Source organism: Balaenoptera musculus, chromosome 14, assembly GCF_009873245.2.
Source record: "Balaenoptera musculus isolate JJ_BM4_2016_0621 chromosome 14, mBalMus1.pri.v3, whole genome shotgun sequence".
NCBI classification, from domain to species: domain Eukaryota; kingdom Metazoa; phylum Chordata; class Mammalia; order Artiodactyla; family Balaenopteridae; genus Balaenoptera; species Balaenoptera musculus.
The window spans coordinates 51,981,579-51,996,661 of record NC_045798.1 but is presented as its reverse complement, the minus strand read 5'-3'; the positions used below and the strand labels follow the sequence as shown (position 1 = coordinate 51,996,661).

The 15,083-nt window shown below is 42.2% G+C and overlaps 1 protein-coding gene across 5 annotated transcripts in view; it reads right to left on the bottom strand.

Moving 5' to 3' along the window:
• Positions 1-15,083, bottom strand: part of FHOD3 (formin homology 2 domain containing 3) — a 491,767-nt gene that overhangs the window by 148,864 nt on the left and 327,820 nt on the right. The window contains exon 11 of one of the 5 annotated variants that reach the window (XM_036822950.1): positions 4,531-4,533. The exons of the other annotated variants lie outside the window; for them this stretch is intronic. Coding sequence (XP_036678845.1) covers positions 4,531-4,533 — 3 coding nt within the window. The remainder of the gene's footprint in view (positions 1-4,530; positions 4,534-15,083) is intronic. 5 annotated transcript variants of the gene reach the window in all.

Sequence of the window (15,083 nt, the reverse complement as noted above, 5' to 3'; positions counted from 1 at the left end):
AAGTAAGTCCTTTGCCCTATATACTTTTATAGAATTTTTGAATCAGCTTGTCAATCAGCTTCACCAAAATCTAGCTGGACTACTAGTTGGGATTGTATTGAATTTATACACAAATGAGAAAAAGAACTGACAATTTTACATATTGACTCTTCCAATCCATGGCTGTGGTATATATATCCTTTATTTAGATCTAATCTTACTCCAATATTCTTTCATTTCTTTTAAAGCTTTAAATTTTCAGTAGAGGTCTTATATATTTTCTGTTAAATTTACTTCTAAATATAAATTTTAATGCTACTGTACATGTTATCAATTTCCAATTTAATTTTCTATTTATTTGATGATATATAGAAATACAATTGATTTGGGGGTAAATTTACCTTGTATCCAGCAACTTTTCCAAATTTATCAATTGTAATACTTTTTATATAGATTTCTTTAGATTTCCTATATAGACACTCACACCGTCTGTAAGTAATGATGGTTGTATTTATTTTGCTCCAATTCTTATGCCTTTCTTTTTCTTGCCTTATTACACTGGCTAGGAACTGCAATATTACATTGAACTAAAGTGATGACAGTAAGCACCCTTTCATTGTCCCAAATATCAAGAGGAAATATGAGCTTTGCCACAGATTTTTTATTCTTTATCAGATCAAAGAAGTTTCCTTGTTTGCTAAGAGTTTTTGCCATATATGAGTGCTGAATTCTATCAAATGCTTTCTTTCCATTTATCAAGATAATCATATGATTTTCCCCTTTATTTCTGTAAATGTAATGAATTACAAAACTGCTTTTTAAAAGGTTAAACGAACCTCGCATACCAGCAATAAACCCCACCTTGTTATACCATGTTATCCTTTTTATAAACACCTGGGTTCTATCTGTTAATATTAAGAATTTTTTAAATTGAAGTATAGTTGATTATAATATTATTAAGAATTTTTTATGTATATCTTCTGGAAAGAGATTGATCTATAATTCCTATTTCTTAAAATGTGCTGATCAGCTTTTATGGAATAAAGGTTATGCAAGCCTCATAAAGAGGTAGGGCAGAGAGGGTGACAGCTGTGGAGCTAAAGAAAAAGAGATGGATCCAAAAAAAATTAAAACAGATTTGGCTGAATTTGGTGACTGGTTAGATGTGGCAGGAAAGGAAGAAAGAAGTATTGGTACAATCCCATGGTTATATACCCCATACCTGGATTGAGGAGTGCTTCTGTCAGAAACAAGGAAGCCAGTGGAGCAGTGAGGACAGCATTCCTCCTGTAATGCCACAAGCCACAAACAAGCACACCCCATCTGTCCTTCTGAGCCTGGTACAGCTCACCCTCACACACCACAGTCCTTTTTCTTGGCAGTCCTTTTCTGCTCTAACAGCAGTCAACTTAAAAACTGTACCCTCAACCTTCAGCCTGAGGCTACCTTCCCTCAGCTTGATCAGGAATTTGCAAATGTTATTACTTCTGGTCTGCCCAGAGCCCACGGATCTCTACCCTGCCAACCAATGGGTCTCTCCTCTTTAACACAAAACAGGGAGCCCCAGCCTCCAAAATGACTTGACTTCATTTGTTCTCCCAGGTGGTAAAGTCATTTAGAAGCAAAGTCTGCTGGAGTTGGAGAGGCTCGGAGCCAACTGCCTGGGTTGTACTCCAGCTCCATAATTTACCAGCTGTGTGACCTTGGGCCCCACCTTCCTCATCCCAATTTAGGATATCAACAGTACCTACCTTCTAGGAGAACTGGGTTAATATGTAAAGCACTTTGAAAAGGAGCAGTATACGGTGAGCAAATCAATTTGTTTTAGCTATTAGCTCTCATCATCATCATCACCATCATCGTCACTGGCTTTGGAGCCTTCTTAGGAAATCTCTACCATCCCCCACTAATGGATACTCAGAACTCTGCTTGATTCACTAAGGAAGAGGACATAGTACTCTGCAAAGCATTCCCAATCACTGGCAGATAGTAACACTTTCCCCTTTATAACTTCCACCTGTGTAAGCTGTGTATTTTTGATCCTCCTCTCTTGCATGTAGCTGTCCTACAGATGTATGAAGACAGTGATTCTGATCAACATCCCAACCTGTTTCCTCTTTGGGCTCAACATCTCTGACTCTGCAATAAATCTTCTGATGACTTGTGTATGTCATAGCTTTGCTATCATGAGTGGCAGAGCAGGACCAAGGGCAGGCAGCACAATGACTCACTCAGGGAATCCACTTCCAGGAAGTCCCATGGTCAAAGCACTGGCCTTGCCCTACAACTCAAATGCATGAAGAAGGAAATACCCTCTCGTAGGACACAGGACTTTCTATGCTTGATTTTATTTAGTTTCATCCTAGTAGAATTAGTCAAATGGAATGATATTTTATGCTGTTAATATTTAAGATTGAAGAATTAGTTCAGACAATTTTGCTTTTTCCCTAGCTGAATTAAGTATAACTTAATTTTGTTTACACTTGTTCTAAGGCATTCTGGGTCTTTGGCCTCTGGCTTTCAAATACCTCTAGGGGTATTCTGCTTGTTTGTAATTGACAAGGAGTTACTCTAGGGCACAGGCCTGTTCTGAACCCATCAGGTAGTCTCCTTTTAACCACAAACAGTCCCAGACTGGAGGCCACCCTCTTCACGTTGGAAAAGCAACAGGCCCACTGCCTGACCAATTCTGCAGGGCACAGTTTCCTTCAAAGTCAAATTAACTTTCTCAAATTCGGGTCTCAGGCTGATGTCATGTTTCTTAGGCTTCAAAAAACAAGAAGGAAAATGGATGTTGCTGAGATGTTTTAAAAGTACAATAGAAACATTTAAAACAGTGTTAAAGTATATTCTAGGACCAAAGAAATCAGGATGAGGAAGAGTTAAGCAACACATTTGGAGCAGACATTTCAACACATCTAATAGACATAAACTCAAATCAGGAATATGAAAAAATATATTTTAAAAATCAGTAAAAACACAACTATAAAAGTGAGCAAAATACACAATCATGGCCAATACATTTATATGAAATGATATTTTAAAACCGAAGTTTAAATATAAATCAATCAGAGTTTAATAGAACTCAACTGGAACTACAATGAGATACCATTTTTTATCTGCTTGGCAAAATTAAGAAGTCTGAAGATAATACTAAGCACTGAAGAGCATTTAGATCAACGGGCTCTCATATATTGCTGATAGGAGTGTGCATTAGCATAATGACTCTGGCAAAATAATTGGCACTATGTCATAAAGTTAAGCATTCATATCATGAATATGACTGACATCACCTAGAAGTGGCATTGCTGTAGCCTGGGGCAGTGGTTCTGAACCAGGTGATTCTGCCCCCTAAGGGACATTTATCAATATCGGGAGACATCTAGTCTTAGATGTTGCATCCTACAATGCACCTGGCAGCCCTCCACAACAACATTTGCACCGAATACTTTTGGTCCAAAATGTCAACAGTGCCGCGGTTGAGAAACCCTCTCTAGGGATGCCAAAGCATGTGCACCAGGATATGAGTCTGAGAATATCCTCAGCAGCACTGTCTGTAATTACCAAAAAATGGAAACAACCCAAATGCTCACCAATGGGAAAAAGGATAAATAGATTGCGGTATATTCCAAGCAGAGAAAACGGAAGACCTTCAGCATCACATGACAATATGGATGAACCCTGGAAGCATGATGTGGAGTGAAGACAAGTGCAAAGAGAAACTACAATATTCTAATATTTTTATAAAGTTCAAAAAGGCAAAATTATATAATATACTATTGTTATATAATATATATATATATATCTGATAATACTAAAAACAAATAACAACAAACCCATAAGACAACACTAAACAATATTTAAGAGTGCTGGTTACCCAGGTTCAGAGATGTGAAAGTTGGAAGCTCATAGTAAGTTAAGGGTAATGCTCTGGGTTTCTAGCTAGACGGTAGTCTCATGGATGTTCTTTATATTAATATTTATATACCATTAATAATTAATATTAATAATGTTAATCATGTTTATAATATTAATATTTATAATATTTATATTTATATAAAGTAAATAAACTAGGAGAGGGCCACACATGGACCAATGATGCCAGTGTATCATGAACTAAGGATTATGATTAATTCAATTCTGGACAATTAGAATTTTTTTAATAGATTTTACTTTTTAGAGCGTTTTAGTTTCATAGCAAAATTGAGCAGAGGGTGCAGAGATTTCCCATAATAAGTAACAATACAAACATTTTTTAGAAGTGAAGAAGTGTAACCATGGGGCAAGGGCTCTCTCTCCATTTACCCAACAATTATTTATTGAGCATTTATTATGTGCAAGATGCAGGGGTACAGTGGTTAGTAGAGGTTCTCACCCTTAATGTTTACAGGTCTGTGGGGGAGAAAGACATTAATCTAATTGTACCAGGAAGTACTCAAGTGAGAAAAATTTCCACAGTGCTGTTGGGGCAAAACTCAGGAGGCCAAGCAGGAATTGACCAGAGGACAAGATGGGACTTTACACATGACACTCTCCTGCTCCAACACGTACACGCTAACCTTAGGATTAAGTCCAACTTGCTCAGCTAATACCCCATCATCTTGCCAACTTCATCTCCCTCTCTCCCTTCAGCAACTCCCCCACCCTAGTCTTAATCAGTCTATTGAGCTGTCCACCCAACACCAAGGGCATTTCAGCTTGGGGTCCTCAAAGGAGCCATTCTCCCTGCCTGGAGTTACTCCTGCTCTGTTTCTCTAGTGAACCCAGCCGCCAGGGACATCCAGTAAGTACTCACTGCCTGTTGCAGATCTTTGGCCCAGTGGACCTCGCATGGTGCTCAGCATGGAGATACTCGCTATGGATGGTCAACAGACAGAGTGGCAAGAACTGGAAAAATGACCTTGGAGATCTCCCCACGTTGCAGATAAGAAAGACGAGGTCCAGAGAAGGCAAGATCACACAACCTGCCAGTAAGAACTGGCGACGTCATGAACCCGAAGCAGAATCTAAACTGGTTTCATTGCTCCACTGTCAGTGCACATTTCCTTCTAAGCAATAGCACCCTGGATGGTGCTTCTCAATCCTCCCTGCACAGGGCATAGACAAGAACATCTGCACAGCCCTCCAGAGTAACGGACAGGAGACCCGCCCAGTGCCCCAGTCACCCCGGACCTGCCTGGTTGCCCTGAGGGGGGGAAAAAAAAAAAAAAAAAAAAAAAAAATCAGTGTCTTGACACAGGTGTGACCCATTTGTGGCAACTAGTTAGTAAGTTCTGTATTAAGGTTTAGATAAGATGCAGGCATTTTAAATGCCCCATTTAGTTCTGTAAAATGCATATGACATACTATAATTAGATGAAAAAAATATGTCATAGAAATAGTGTTACTGTGAATATAATTAATGCCACTAAATTGTACAATTAAAAATGGTTAAAATGGTAAACTTTATGTTATGTATATTTTACCACAATAAAAATTTTTTAAAATTTACAATTTAAACAAACAAACACAAACACAAAAACAAACAGAAGAAATAGTGTGTTAAATTTCTGTCAGACAAAGTGCCCCCTTGGGCTCCATCTGTATCCCTCAGATGGAGCAAACACTGCATCCCTCTGTGAGACAGTACACTTCAACTGGAGTTTGAACTTAGCCTCCCGGTGACTCATACTTTCTGCTCTCTTCAAGGCCGTTTCTAGGTTACCAAGGCCCCAAGAAGGGATTTGAAAATTTCCAATTAGTTATCTTAATCAGTTAAGACGTATATCTGACCAACTGAAGCAGTGATTTCATTCAAAAATAGTTTTGTTATCCAGCAAAAAAAAAAAAAAAAAAGAAGAAGCAGCTTCCCTCAAAAGATTTTTGCCAGCTACTAAGAGAATGAAAAGACGTTTAAGAGAGCCCAGCTGTTGCTCTGATGTTTCCATGGTGAGAACCCAAAGTTAGACAGGAAAGTATTTATTGTCCCTGTAACACTCAGAGTTTAGAAGGAGCATATTTACCGGCCACGGATACTGAATATACCCAGGAACTGGACAACTGGCCAGAACCTTAATGCACGAGCCATTATTTTGCTATTTTGTTTTAGAATAAAATACTATTGGATCCAGCACATTATTTCTGTGGAAAACATGGAGCAGTTTAATGTAATGGAATTCCAGTCTGCATAGCCTAAAACCAATAGGAAAAAAAAAAACACAATTAGTAGCCTGGTTGCAGGTTTATTTAGGAGTCAAACAAGTCAATCCAGTGATAACTGCGGACTATGAGGTGTCTCACTGCTTTCTTTTGTGGGTACTTTGATTTTATGTTTAAAAAGGACTTTATTCCAAGCCAGAGAGACCACCTAATTGCCTTAAGTGTCTCTTAGAGGCCTGAGAGAGCGGACGAGAAACTAGCATGAAGGTAGACTGGAATTCTCTGTGACCTTCTGGAAACTGCAGGGACGCCAAGCACAGACCCAGGCTGAGGTTTCAAGATGGCAGCCTCCAGAGGCGAAAGCAGCCCTGCCTGCGTCTGGCTTGGTTCCATCCTGAGACCCAGAGACTCTCTTATGTCACCCGTAAAATAAAGTGCAACAGCAGAACAGGAGCCTTCATCTCTGGTAGTCTGTGATAGCCGACGAAATGAAATTGTGTGGACATCAGACAAGCTCTCTCATCTCCAGAAGTTGTACAACTATTAGTCAAATAGTGTGCTGTCTAGCCAAGCTCACTTTTAAATGTTTCGAATAACAGAACTTCTTACACACATTCTGTCTCATGTTTTCACAAACAGGAAGGCAATGATACTAAAGAATGAAAGACTCCAAGTTAGAAAGAGACATGATATGTGTGTCTTTAAGAGGCAGATATCAAATGTAACCACCACGAGGAAGCCAACCCCGTTTCAGAGTTCTGTGTGTAGGACCATCTTTCAAACTCATGACTCAGTTTGATTCTAGAACTCGAATTGCCTTTTCACATGCTTTGGACTTCAACACACCACCATCAATCATCCTTCAGGACTCAGCCCAAATGCCTGAGGAGGCTTTTTGGCCACCCCCACCCCCCACACCCTGCCCCATCCCACTATCCTCTTTTCTAAAAAAATCTTTTAAATTAATATTTAATTATAAGAATTCATACTCCCTTTGAAAAAGTATAATATTACTGATAAAAATTAAGTCCCCTTTGACCAGAGGTAACCACGGTTATAAATTTGGTGGGTAAATTTCCAGATTAAAAAAGAACGTTTTAACATATATTATTCTACAGTCCTTTTAATACAGCAATTGATGTGGCAATTATGTTGGTACTTCTGGTGTGACGCATTTCTTATAATTGCTAGTTGCATCCCATCATGTGGCTATGCCATGTTTTCCTTATCTAGCCACTCCCCAAGTTGCTGTTACAAGTGACGCTGTAATGACAATCCCTGCACATGTCCTTGTGAACTGCACGTTATTGCCAAGTGCATATCCTTACATCCCTGCTACCTGCACACAGCCCTGTTTGCAGCCTTCAAAAGCCCTCTTCCAAAGCTACACACATTTACTGACTACAATATTTATGTGCACCCTGTCTTATGAGGCTGGAAGAGTCATAAGGGTCATGCTTACCACTGTATCCTCAGAACCGAAAATCTGGCAGGTACAGGAAAATACAAGCTGGTGAATAATGAAGGAATGAAAGAATATCATTTTGTTCTCCTTTCGCTCATAAGCTACTATTCCTGCCTCAACAAACTCAGGGCAGTAATCATAACATCAAAGTTCATAAAATGTCAGGACTGACTAAGAAGTCTATCCCTGTATGGTTACTGTGAAATAATATACTCAGTGTTGGGGTTTCGCTGATAGAGAATTGGTGGCTTGCTTGTTTACTTATGGGCGTGAGCTATTATGGATGTGGACCCAAGTCCCAGCCATGTTTTAACAACAACAAAGTCACTTCTTCTTCTTTTTTTTTTTTATAAATTTATTTTATTTTAGTTATTTTTGGCTGCGTTGGCTCTTCATCGTTGCACGCCAGCTTTCTCTAGTTGTGGCGAGCTGGGGGCTACTCTTCATTGCGGTGCGCGGGCTTCTCACTGGGTGGCTTCTCTTGTTGCAGAGCATGGGTTCTAGGCGCATGGGCTTCAGTAGTTGTGGTGCACGGGCTCAGTAGTTGTGGCTCGCGGGCTCTAGAGCGCAGGCTCCGTAGTTGTGGCGCACGGGCTTAGCTGCTCTGCGGCATGTGGGATCTTCCCGGACCAGGGCTCGAACCCGTGTCCCCTGCATTGGCAGGTGGATCCTTAACCACCGCACCACCAAGGAAGTCCCAAAGCACTTCTTCTCTGCTTCATGATTTTTTCCCCTTTCCACGATCAAAATTATTTACTCTTCTAACTCAAAGTCAATTTTGCAAAGTTTGTTATAAGTGAAAAAAATACAGATAAACAAAGAAAAATATCTTCCCAAGTCCAGTAAGTATTTGTTTCACTTCGGAAGGCCTGCCACTGGTATGAAGCCCTGATACCCTCCACCCGCTCGCCCTGTTCTGTCCCAAGACCTCTAGGAGACCAAGGCCCGCACGCAGCATGCCCCGACTGGCCACTTCTTCATGGGGGCTCATCTCCAGTCAATGTTTAAACTCATGTTTATAAAACCAGAACTGCATGACTGGGAAAAAAAAAAAAAAACCTCAGGAATTAAAATAATTTCTCTGGAGGCAAACGTGATTACTGTAATGGAGTATTCCTGAAGTGTGATACAATTGTCTCTGATGCCTCACTGAGTTATTGTGTCTTTGGGAAGCATGCTTTATCAGAATGTTCAAATGGCACTTAGGCTGCAGATACCCGTCCCAAATGTACCCAGGCTTCCCTGTTCTGCAGGCCACTCTCCCAGGGCAAGGGGTAGGCTTCCCTCTACTTGGCTTGGCTCTGCCTCCTGTTTCTCTCCAGGGAAATCAGACTCTCACTGGGCTGGGGGGCGGGGTGGGGGTGAGGCTGCAGTCACTCATTTATTCCAGTTATTTAACAAACTCTCTGACGGGCGCTCTCACGCAAAGCACTTTACATGGTCCGCCCCTGAACTCCTCGCAGGAACTGCTGAGGTGGTACTATTACTACCCAATTCACAGCTGAGGAGCTGAGGCCCAGAGAGGTTAAGGAGCTTGCCCAGAGTCACAGAGCTAGAAGCTGGGATCTGAACCCAGGTAGTCCAACCCTAGCATCTAAGCTCCTGACCACGATGCTCTGCTACCTCCACTATGATCATTTCTTTGTGGCTGGAAATAAATGCCTCTTCTCTTTAAGGACTGGAAGAAGCTGTGAATCTTTCCTTCTTTCAGATTCTTTTCATGTATTCAAGTGTATAGGGAGTCTACCAGTTCTCACCCCTTGCCCATCTCACCGAGGCCCCATTCCACCGTGAGGAGCATCAATGATGCCTTGATACAGACAAACTTGGACCACAACTATAGCCCATGTTAATCCTCATCAGTCTCTGAAACATCAACATTACCTCCCTTAGAAATCAACGTTTTTTCTACAAGAATATGATGCTTCTGTGATCACTGTCAGCTCGCTGAACACATGTGTGAGACAAGAATGACATTAGGCCAGGTCTCTCTTTCTTTGGGTCTCTCCTCGTCAATTTCCAAAGCCTATTCCAAAGGGGTCCCTTGCAAAATGCTTCACCAGCATCACCTTGGTCCACTATAAACACCTTTTTTGCCACGTCAGATTTGCCCTCCTCAGCCTACATTTTCAGGGTTTTATTTCCCTGCTAGTTCAACCTTCATCACTGAAGAGTTACTACCAGGCTCCCTCCACAGACTCTTGTAGAAGAGACAATCTCATTCTTCCTTCCATGATTGGATTTAATTGACTCAGTTTAGTAATCATTAGAAAGCCCCTGCTCCATTTCCAAAGGGATCCTGGAATTGCCAGGGATATAAAGAGAGAGATGCTTGCTCTCCAGAAGGACCACCCACAGCCATACCTGCATGAACTGCCAACAAAATCAGCTCTGCCAGAAAGGGCTGTGAACAGTCAGGACATGGATGGGAAGACGTGTATAACAGAAAATGGAGAGTTTGCAAGGTCAAGGGCAAGCAGGCTTGACACTGAACGAAAATACCCAAAGCAAGTCAAAGATGTAACTAGAAACAAAAACCTTTCCTTCTCTTTGAAGCGTGTTCACCACTCCCACAGTAAAGGGCTGTCTCTTCCTGCAACATCACACCAAGTAAGGCCACTCTAGCTTGAGAAGCATTCGCACCTGAAGACAACCAATATCAAGGTTCATTGACTTGGGAAGTGAGTGAACTTCTCGGTTTCAGAATTTCATGACAATTCTACACTTTATCCATTCACTTCTCTGCTCACTTGGTTTGTTTTCCCTGGGTTATGGCATCTAAGCCCAAGCTTCAACCCTCACCTGCATGTACCTGAGTTCCAGAGGTGCCTATCCAACTGCATATGGGACGTTCTACCTGTGACCCAGATATCTCAAACTGAAAATGCCCACAGCTTACTCAGTGGCCTGACAGCCATCCCACGACCCTAAGTTAGTGGCTGCCTAGGGATCACCCCGGACTCCTTCCTCTTTATCACCATACAGTCCGGTCACCATCCCACAAATGACATCCATCCTGTATCTCATCACTTTCTCCTGCTTGCCATTCTCCCTGCCACTGCCTGTCGGGCCTTTCCACCTCTCTCCAGACTGTGGCCCAGGCCTCACCAGGCTCCCTGTTTGCTGTCTGCTCTCCTCCCATGCACTCTCTGTGCTGTTCCCACAGGGGTCTTGCTGAAATACCACCCCGATCTCACTTCTTCACTTAAAATTCATCAGTAGCTCTGTTCAGTTTTAAAGTTTTGCCATTTTCTTCAGAATCTAGAAAAATCCCCCAAATTCAATTCAGCAAAGTCCAAACCCCCAAAGAAATCTGCAATCTGATCACAGTGAATCTCTTGAGAAACCAGAAGTCCTGCGCCAGAAATCAGAAGGAGCTTTGCAAAGTGACCTCTTCCTCATAGCTTTTGCTTCTGTCCTCTCTTGGAGGAGGTGCTCTCAGTTCCAAGTTCACAGTCCTCTGCCCAGCCCCCCACCCCCCAGCCATCTCCCCTCCTATCCTCCCTTTGCTGTTCAATACTCAGGAAACCATGAAGGGCTTCCGGGACATTAACTGGTAAATCTGAATCACTGGCTGTATTCTAATCATACCTACCTGAGGAGGTCACATCCCTTGCTGGTGAATCCCACTGGTAACGAACCATTACCGTCAGATCAATCTTCCCGAGTAGCTACTTGCCGCTCATGGTACCAGTGGTTGTTAATCTAGTTGTGGTGAAATCCTCTAGCACGGTTTTGCCAGTGCACAGAATCTTCTCGCCAGTTCACGTTCATATTTATTTAACGATGACCTTCTTTAATAGCACAACATCCGGGAAAGCTCCAGGGCATGGAGTGACTACAGTAACAACACTGAGCTAAGCCCACATTTGCGCTGCCTCTCTTGACTCCCCTGCCACTCTATTAAAGCGGCATCAGCGCCCTGAGTTTACAGTGGAGGAGACCGAGGCCAAGCCTGGGGAGGAAGTGGGAACTGTAGCTGGAAAGGCCATGCCTGTGCCCTCAACAACCTGTTCACTGCCAACTACTTCCAAGAAACACAGAACTAGGGCTACTCTGCTATTTCTGCTGCAGATCCTGCAGCTAAAGGAGGAGTGGAATCCGTAAGCCCTGGCAATGAAGCCCTGTGGACAAGGCATGACACAGACCAGAGGGCAAGGCACGGCCCTGGAACTAAGCTTCCAAATATGCCTCCTTCCTGACAAAATGCAGGAAAATGGCCTCCCCAACCCTGCACAGTTTCAGAGTTAGGCTCTCCCATCTGCCCACTGGTTCCTGGGGCTGGTAGAAAGGTGCCAATACCCTTTCCTACTCCTGCAGGAAAATAGAAAACCACACCCTCTCCAACTGCCTCCCTCCAGCTCCCACCCTGGACGCTCAGCCCCAAGGCTTGTCTCTCTTCTGTCCACCACCCACTGGACCACTAACCGGTGCACATCAGGTATGATCCCCCCAAACGTGAGGACAGCTTTAGCCTCCGATAATTGATAGTTAAATGTGGCTTCCTCTCAACCATGAACTTTTGTTCTCTATACCCTCTTTCCTGCTCCCATCACCAAGATTACGGCTGGTTAGTTATGATTAACTGGGAAGGCTGTTCCGGTGTTGCAGTTATTGCTCTGAACATTTTCAGAACTCCTCGTTAGGAACTGTCTTCAGTGCCAATTTATGAGAAAAACAAGCAAACCAGTATGATTATTTCAGGATCAAAATCTAACAGTGATTATAAACAGCACAGCTCTTGGGATGACCAAGTTCCAATAAACATTTGCTCTGAATGATTTTTTGCTTTCTCAACAAATCTAACTCATCCTCAAAAGAGAAAAGCTTGTTACTACAGAACACGTTCTATAGATTCAGAGACTAGTTCCAGGGATGTTTAGCTCTGAGTGCAGACTCTGGACTAGGACTGTCTGGTCTGGGTTCAAACCCAGCTGTGCCACTTACCACCTGTGAGATCTGGGGCAAGTTCTTTAACCTCCCTGTGCCTCAGTTTCCTCATCTGTAAAATGGGGAGAATACTACCACCTGCTTCATGGAATTTACAACGTATGTCAAATTGCTTAGCACCATAGTCAGCACAAAGTAAGTGCTCCATAAATGTGGTTCCTGCTATCACCACTCTGCTACTACTCACCTCCTAGAGGGTGAAGGAAAAATAGAGAGCATTCTCCCAGGACAACACAGAGAGGCTGCAGTTAGAAAGAGGACACAGTTCCCTGAGTGAGCATGACGCCTAAAAGCCACACAGGAAAAGACTAACAGATTGGACACTATAACAATATGTTTTATGCATATATCAAGAGATGCCATAAAGTAATTTAAAGATAGTTAAAATATAGGGAGAAAATGTGTGTGACATAGTTGTCCAAAAGTTAATATCTATAATGTATTAAAAGTACTACATTCTCTCTACTTTTGTATCTGAAAATTTCCACATTACAAACAGAATGGCTGTACACCAATTAAAATGCTTAAACCATTCAGGAGACAAATGAGCCAAGGATATAAACAGACAATACTCAGAAAAGGAAATGTCCACAGCCAATGAAGCAGTTACAGACGAACAACCTCAGTAGTAACAAAAAAATGCAAATTAAAATGCTGAAGCACATTTTACTTTTCAGCATTATAAAACTTCCGAAAAATTCTTAACATCCAGTGCTGGTGATGGTATGGGAAAATGGTCAATCATATGCTTATGGTAGAACAGCAAATTGATATGGCCTTTTAGAGAGCAATATGGTTGACACCAATATGTAATACAATATTATAAAATGTAAGTGTCCCATGATCTAGGGGATTTCAATTCTAAGAATCTCTCCTGAAAGAATGTTAAGGTATGTGCACAAACGTGTGTGTGTGTGTGCATGTGTGTGCGTTCATTACAGAAAATTTGGTATTAGGAAAAAAACTGGAATCAAGCCATAGCAAAATGAATGAAGGCATTACGGTATTATGGTATATCCTTACAATGGAACACTAAGCAATAATTTTTAATGTATTGTAGTAATTTTTTAAATGTACTGACAAAAAACTAGAACTAATAATATAGAAGAATGGCAGCATGCATTTGATAATTGCTTACTAATTGCCAAGTACCCAGTATATTTGTTTTATTTCTACAGAATCACAGGAGGGAAAAAAAGGGTAGTTTAATAAAATGGTGAAGGGCAGAGACTCTGGATCCAGACCACCTGACCTCTAAAAGCAACTCCACATAGATTAGCTGTGGGACTCTGGACAAGTTACTTCAACGTTCTGTGCCTCAGTTTTTCCTCCTGTCACATAGAGAGAATAACAGTACGTATACCTCATAGGGTAACAGTGAAAAACTGTAGTACACTAAAGTTCTTAGCATAATGCCTGGCAGATAATTAAGCACTCAGTACATTACTTGAAAACATATAAGAGTTGTTCTTTATTCTGTTCTCACTCTGTGCCAGGGGCCATGTCTAAATGGATACAGGGCTCGTAGTGGCAGAGCCAAGCACCTCCATTCTATGTCCTGTACAGCAGTGATTCCAAATTCCATGCTGGTGAGAATGTGTGCAGACTGAGTGCTCCTGTGCTCCTTAGGATCCAGGACCGGTTCTCAACCCGCAGGTGTGGACCAGCAGGTGTTGGTGTCCATAGTCTGTCCCCACACCACACCCTGCCAGGCTCCTCCTTGCAGCATGGGTGGGCTAGCTACCCCGGGTCAGTACCCGTGGCCTGTAGCCCATGTGGGCATGGTCCCTTCTGGTCTCCCCTTCTCCAGGACCAAGGGGGCCAGGCCACAAGCTCTCTGTGCTGCTGGAGGGTCAGGCATGTCTGTAGGTCAAACTGCTGTACCCAGTCCTTCCCAACTGCAAGCTCCAGGCCCGGCCACAACCCTTGACTCCTGGTCAGTCTGTCTACTTCCTGATCACCTTCAATTTATTAGAATGAGTAGTTTTGTACAACAGATATTAAGCCTTTTTTTCCTTATTTTTACCCCTAATCTAACCTCCATGGACGAAATCTCAATTCTTGAATTTAACTCTTTCACTTCTTGACCCTCAGTTGATGACACCATCAATCGAGAGGAGGGCATCCACCTCCCCTCCTCAAGCTGAGTTCTCAACTCCACCTAAACACCTGTGAACACTGCGTGGACAGAGGTGGCTCTAGTGAGCTTGTCCCCTGTGTTCCTCTTCCTCCAACCAGGTTCCCGAGTCTGGCTGCAGAAGACCACACCTTCTGTCATATCATCATTTTTCTGTCTTGCCATTCTGTTGTATGCTGGTGTTACATTCCACCACGTCAATATTTTTGGAATGTGATAGGTGTGCAGCTGATTAGAATTGGATATGCTGGGCATTTCAGCTACTGAGAAAATCATGACATTTAGTCAAACTTTTGGTTCTCAAAGAGGGCTCAGCATATTCCCTGAGAATGTGAAGTAGAAAACTTTGCTAAACGGAGTTAAAACCAAAACAAAACAAAACAAAAAAGGGACTCTACTGTACTATGTATACAG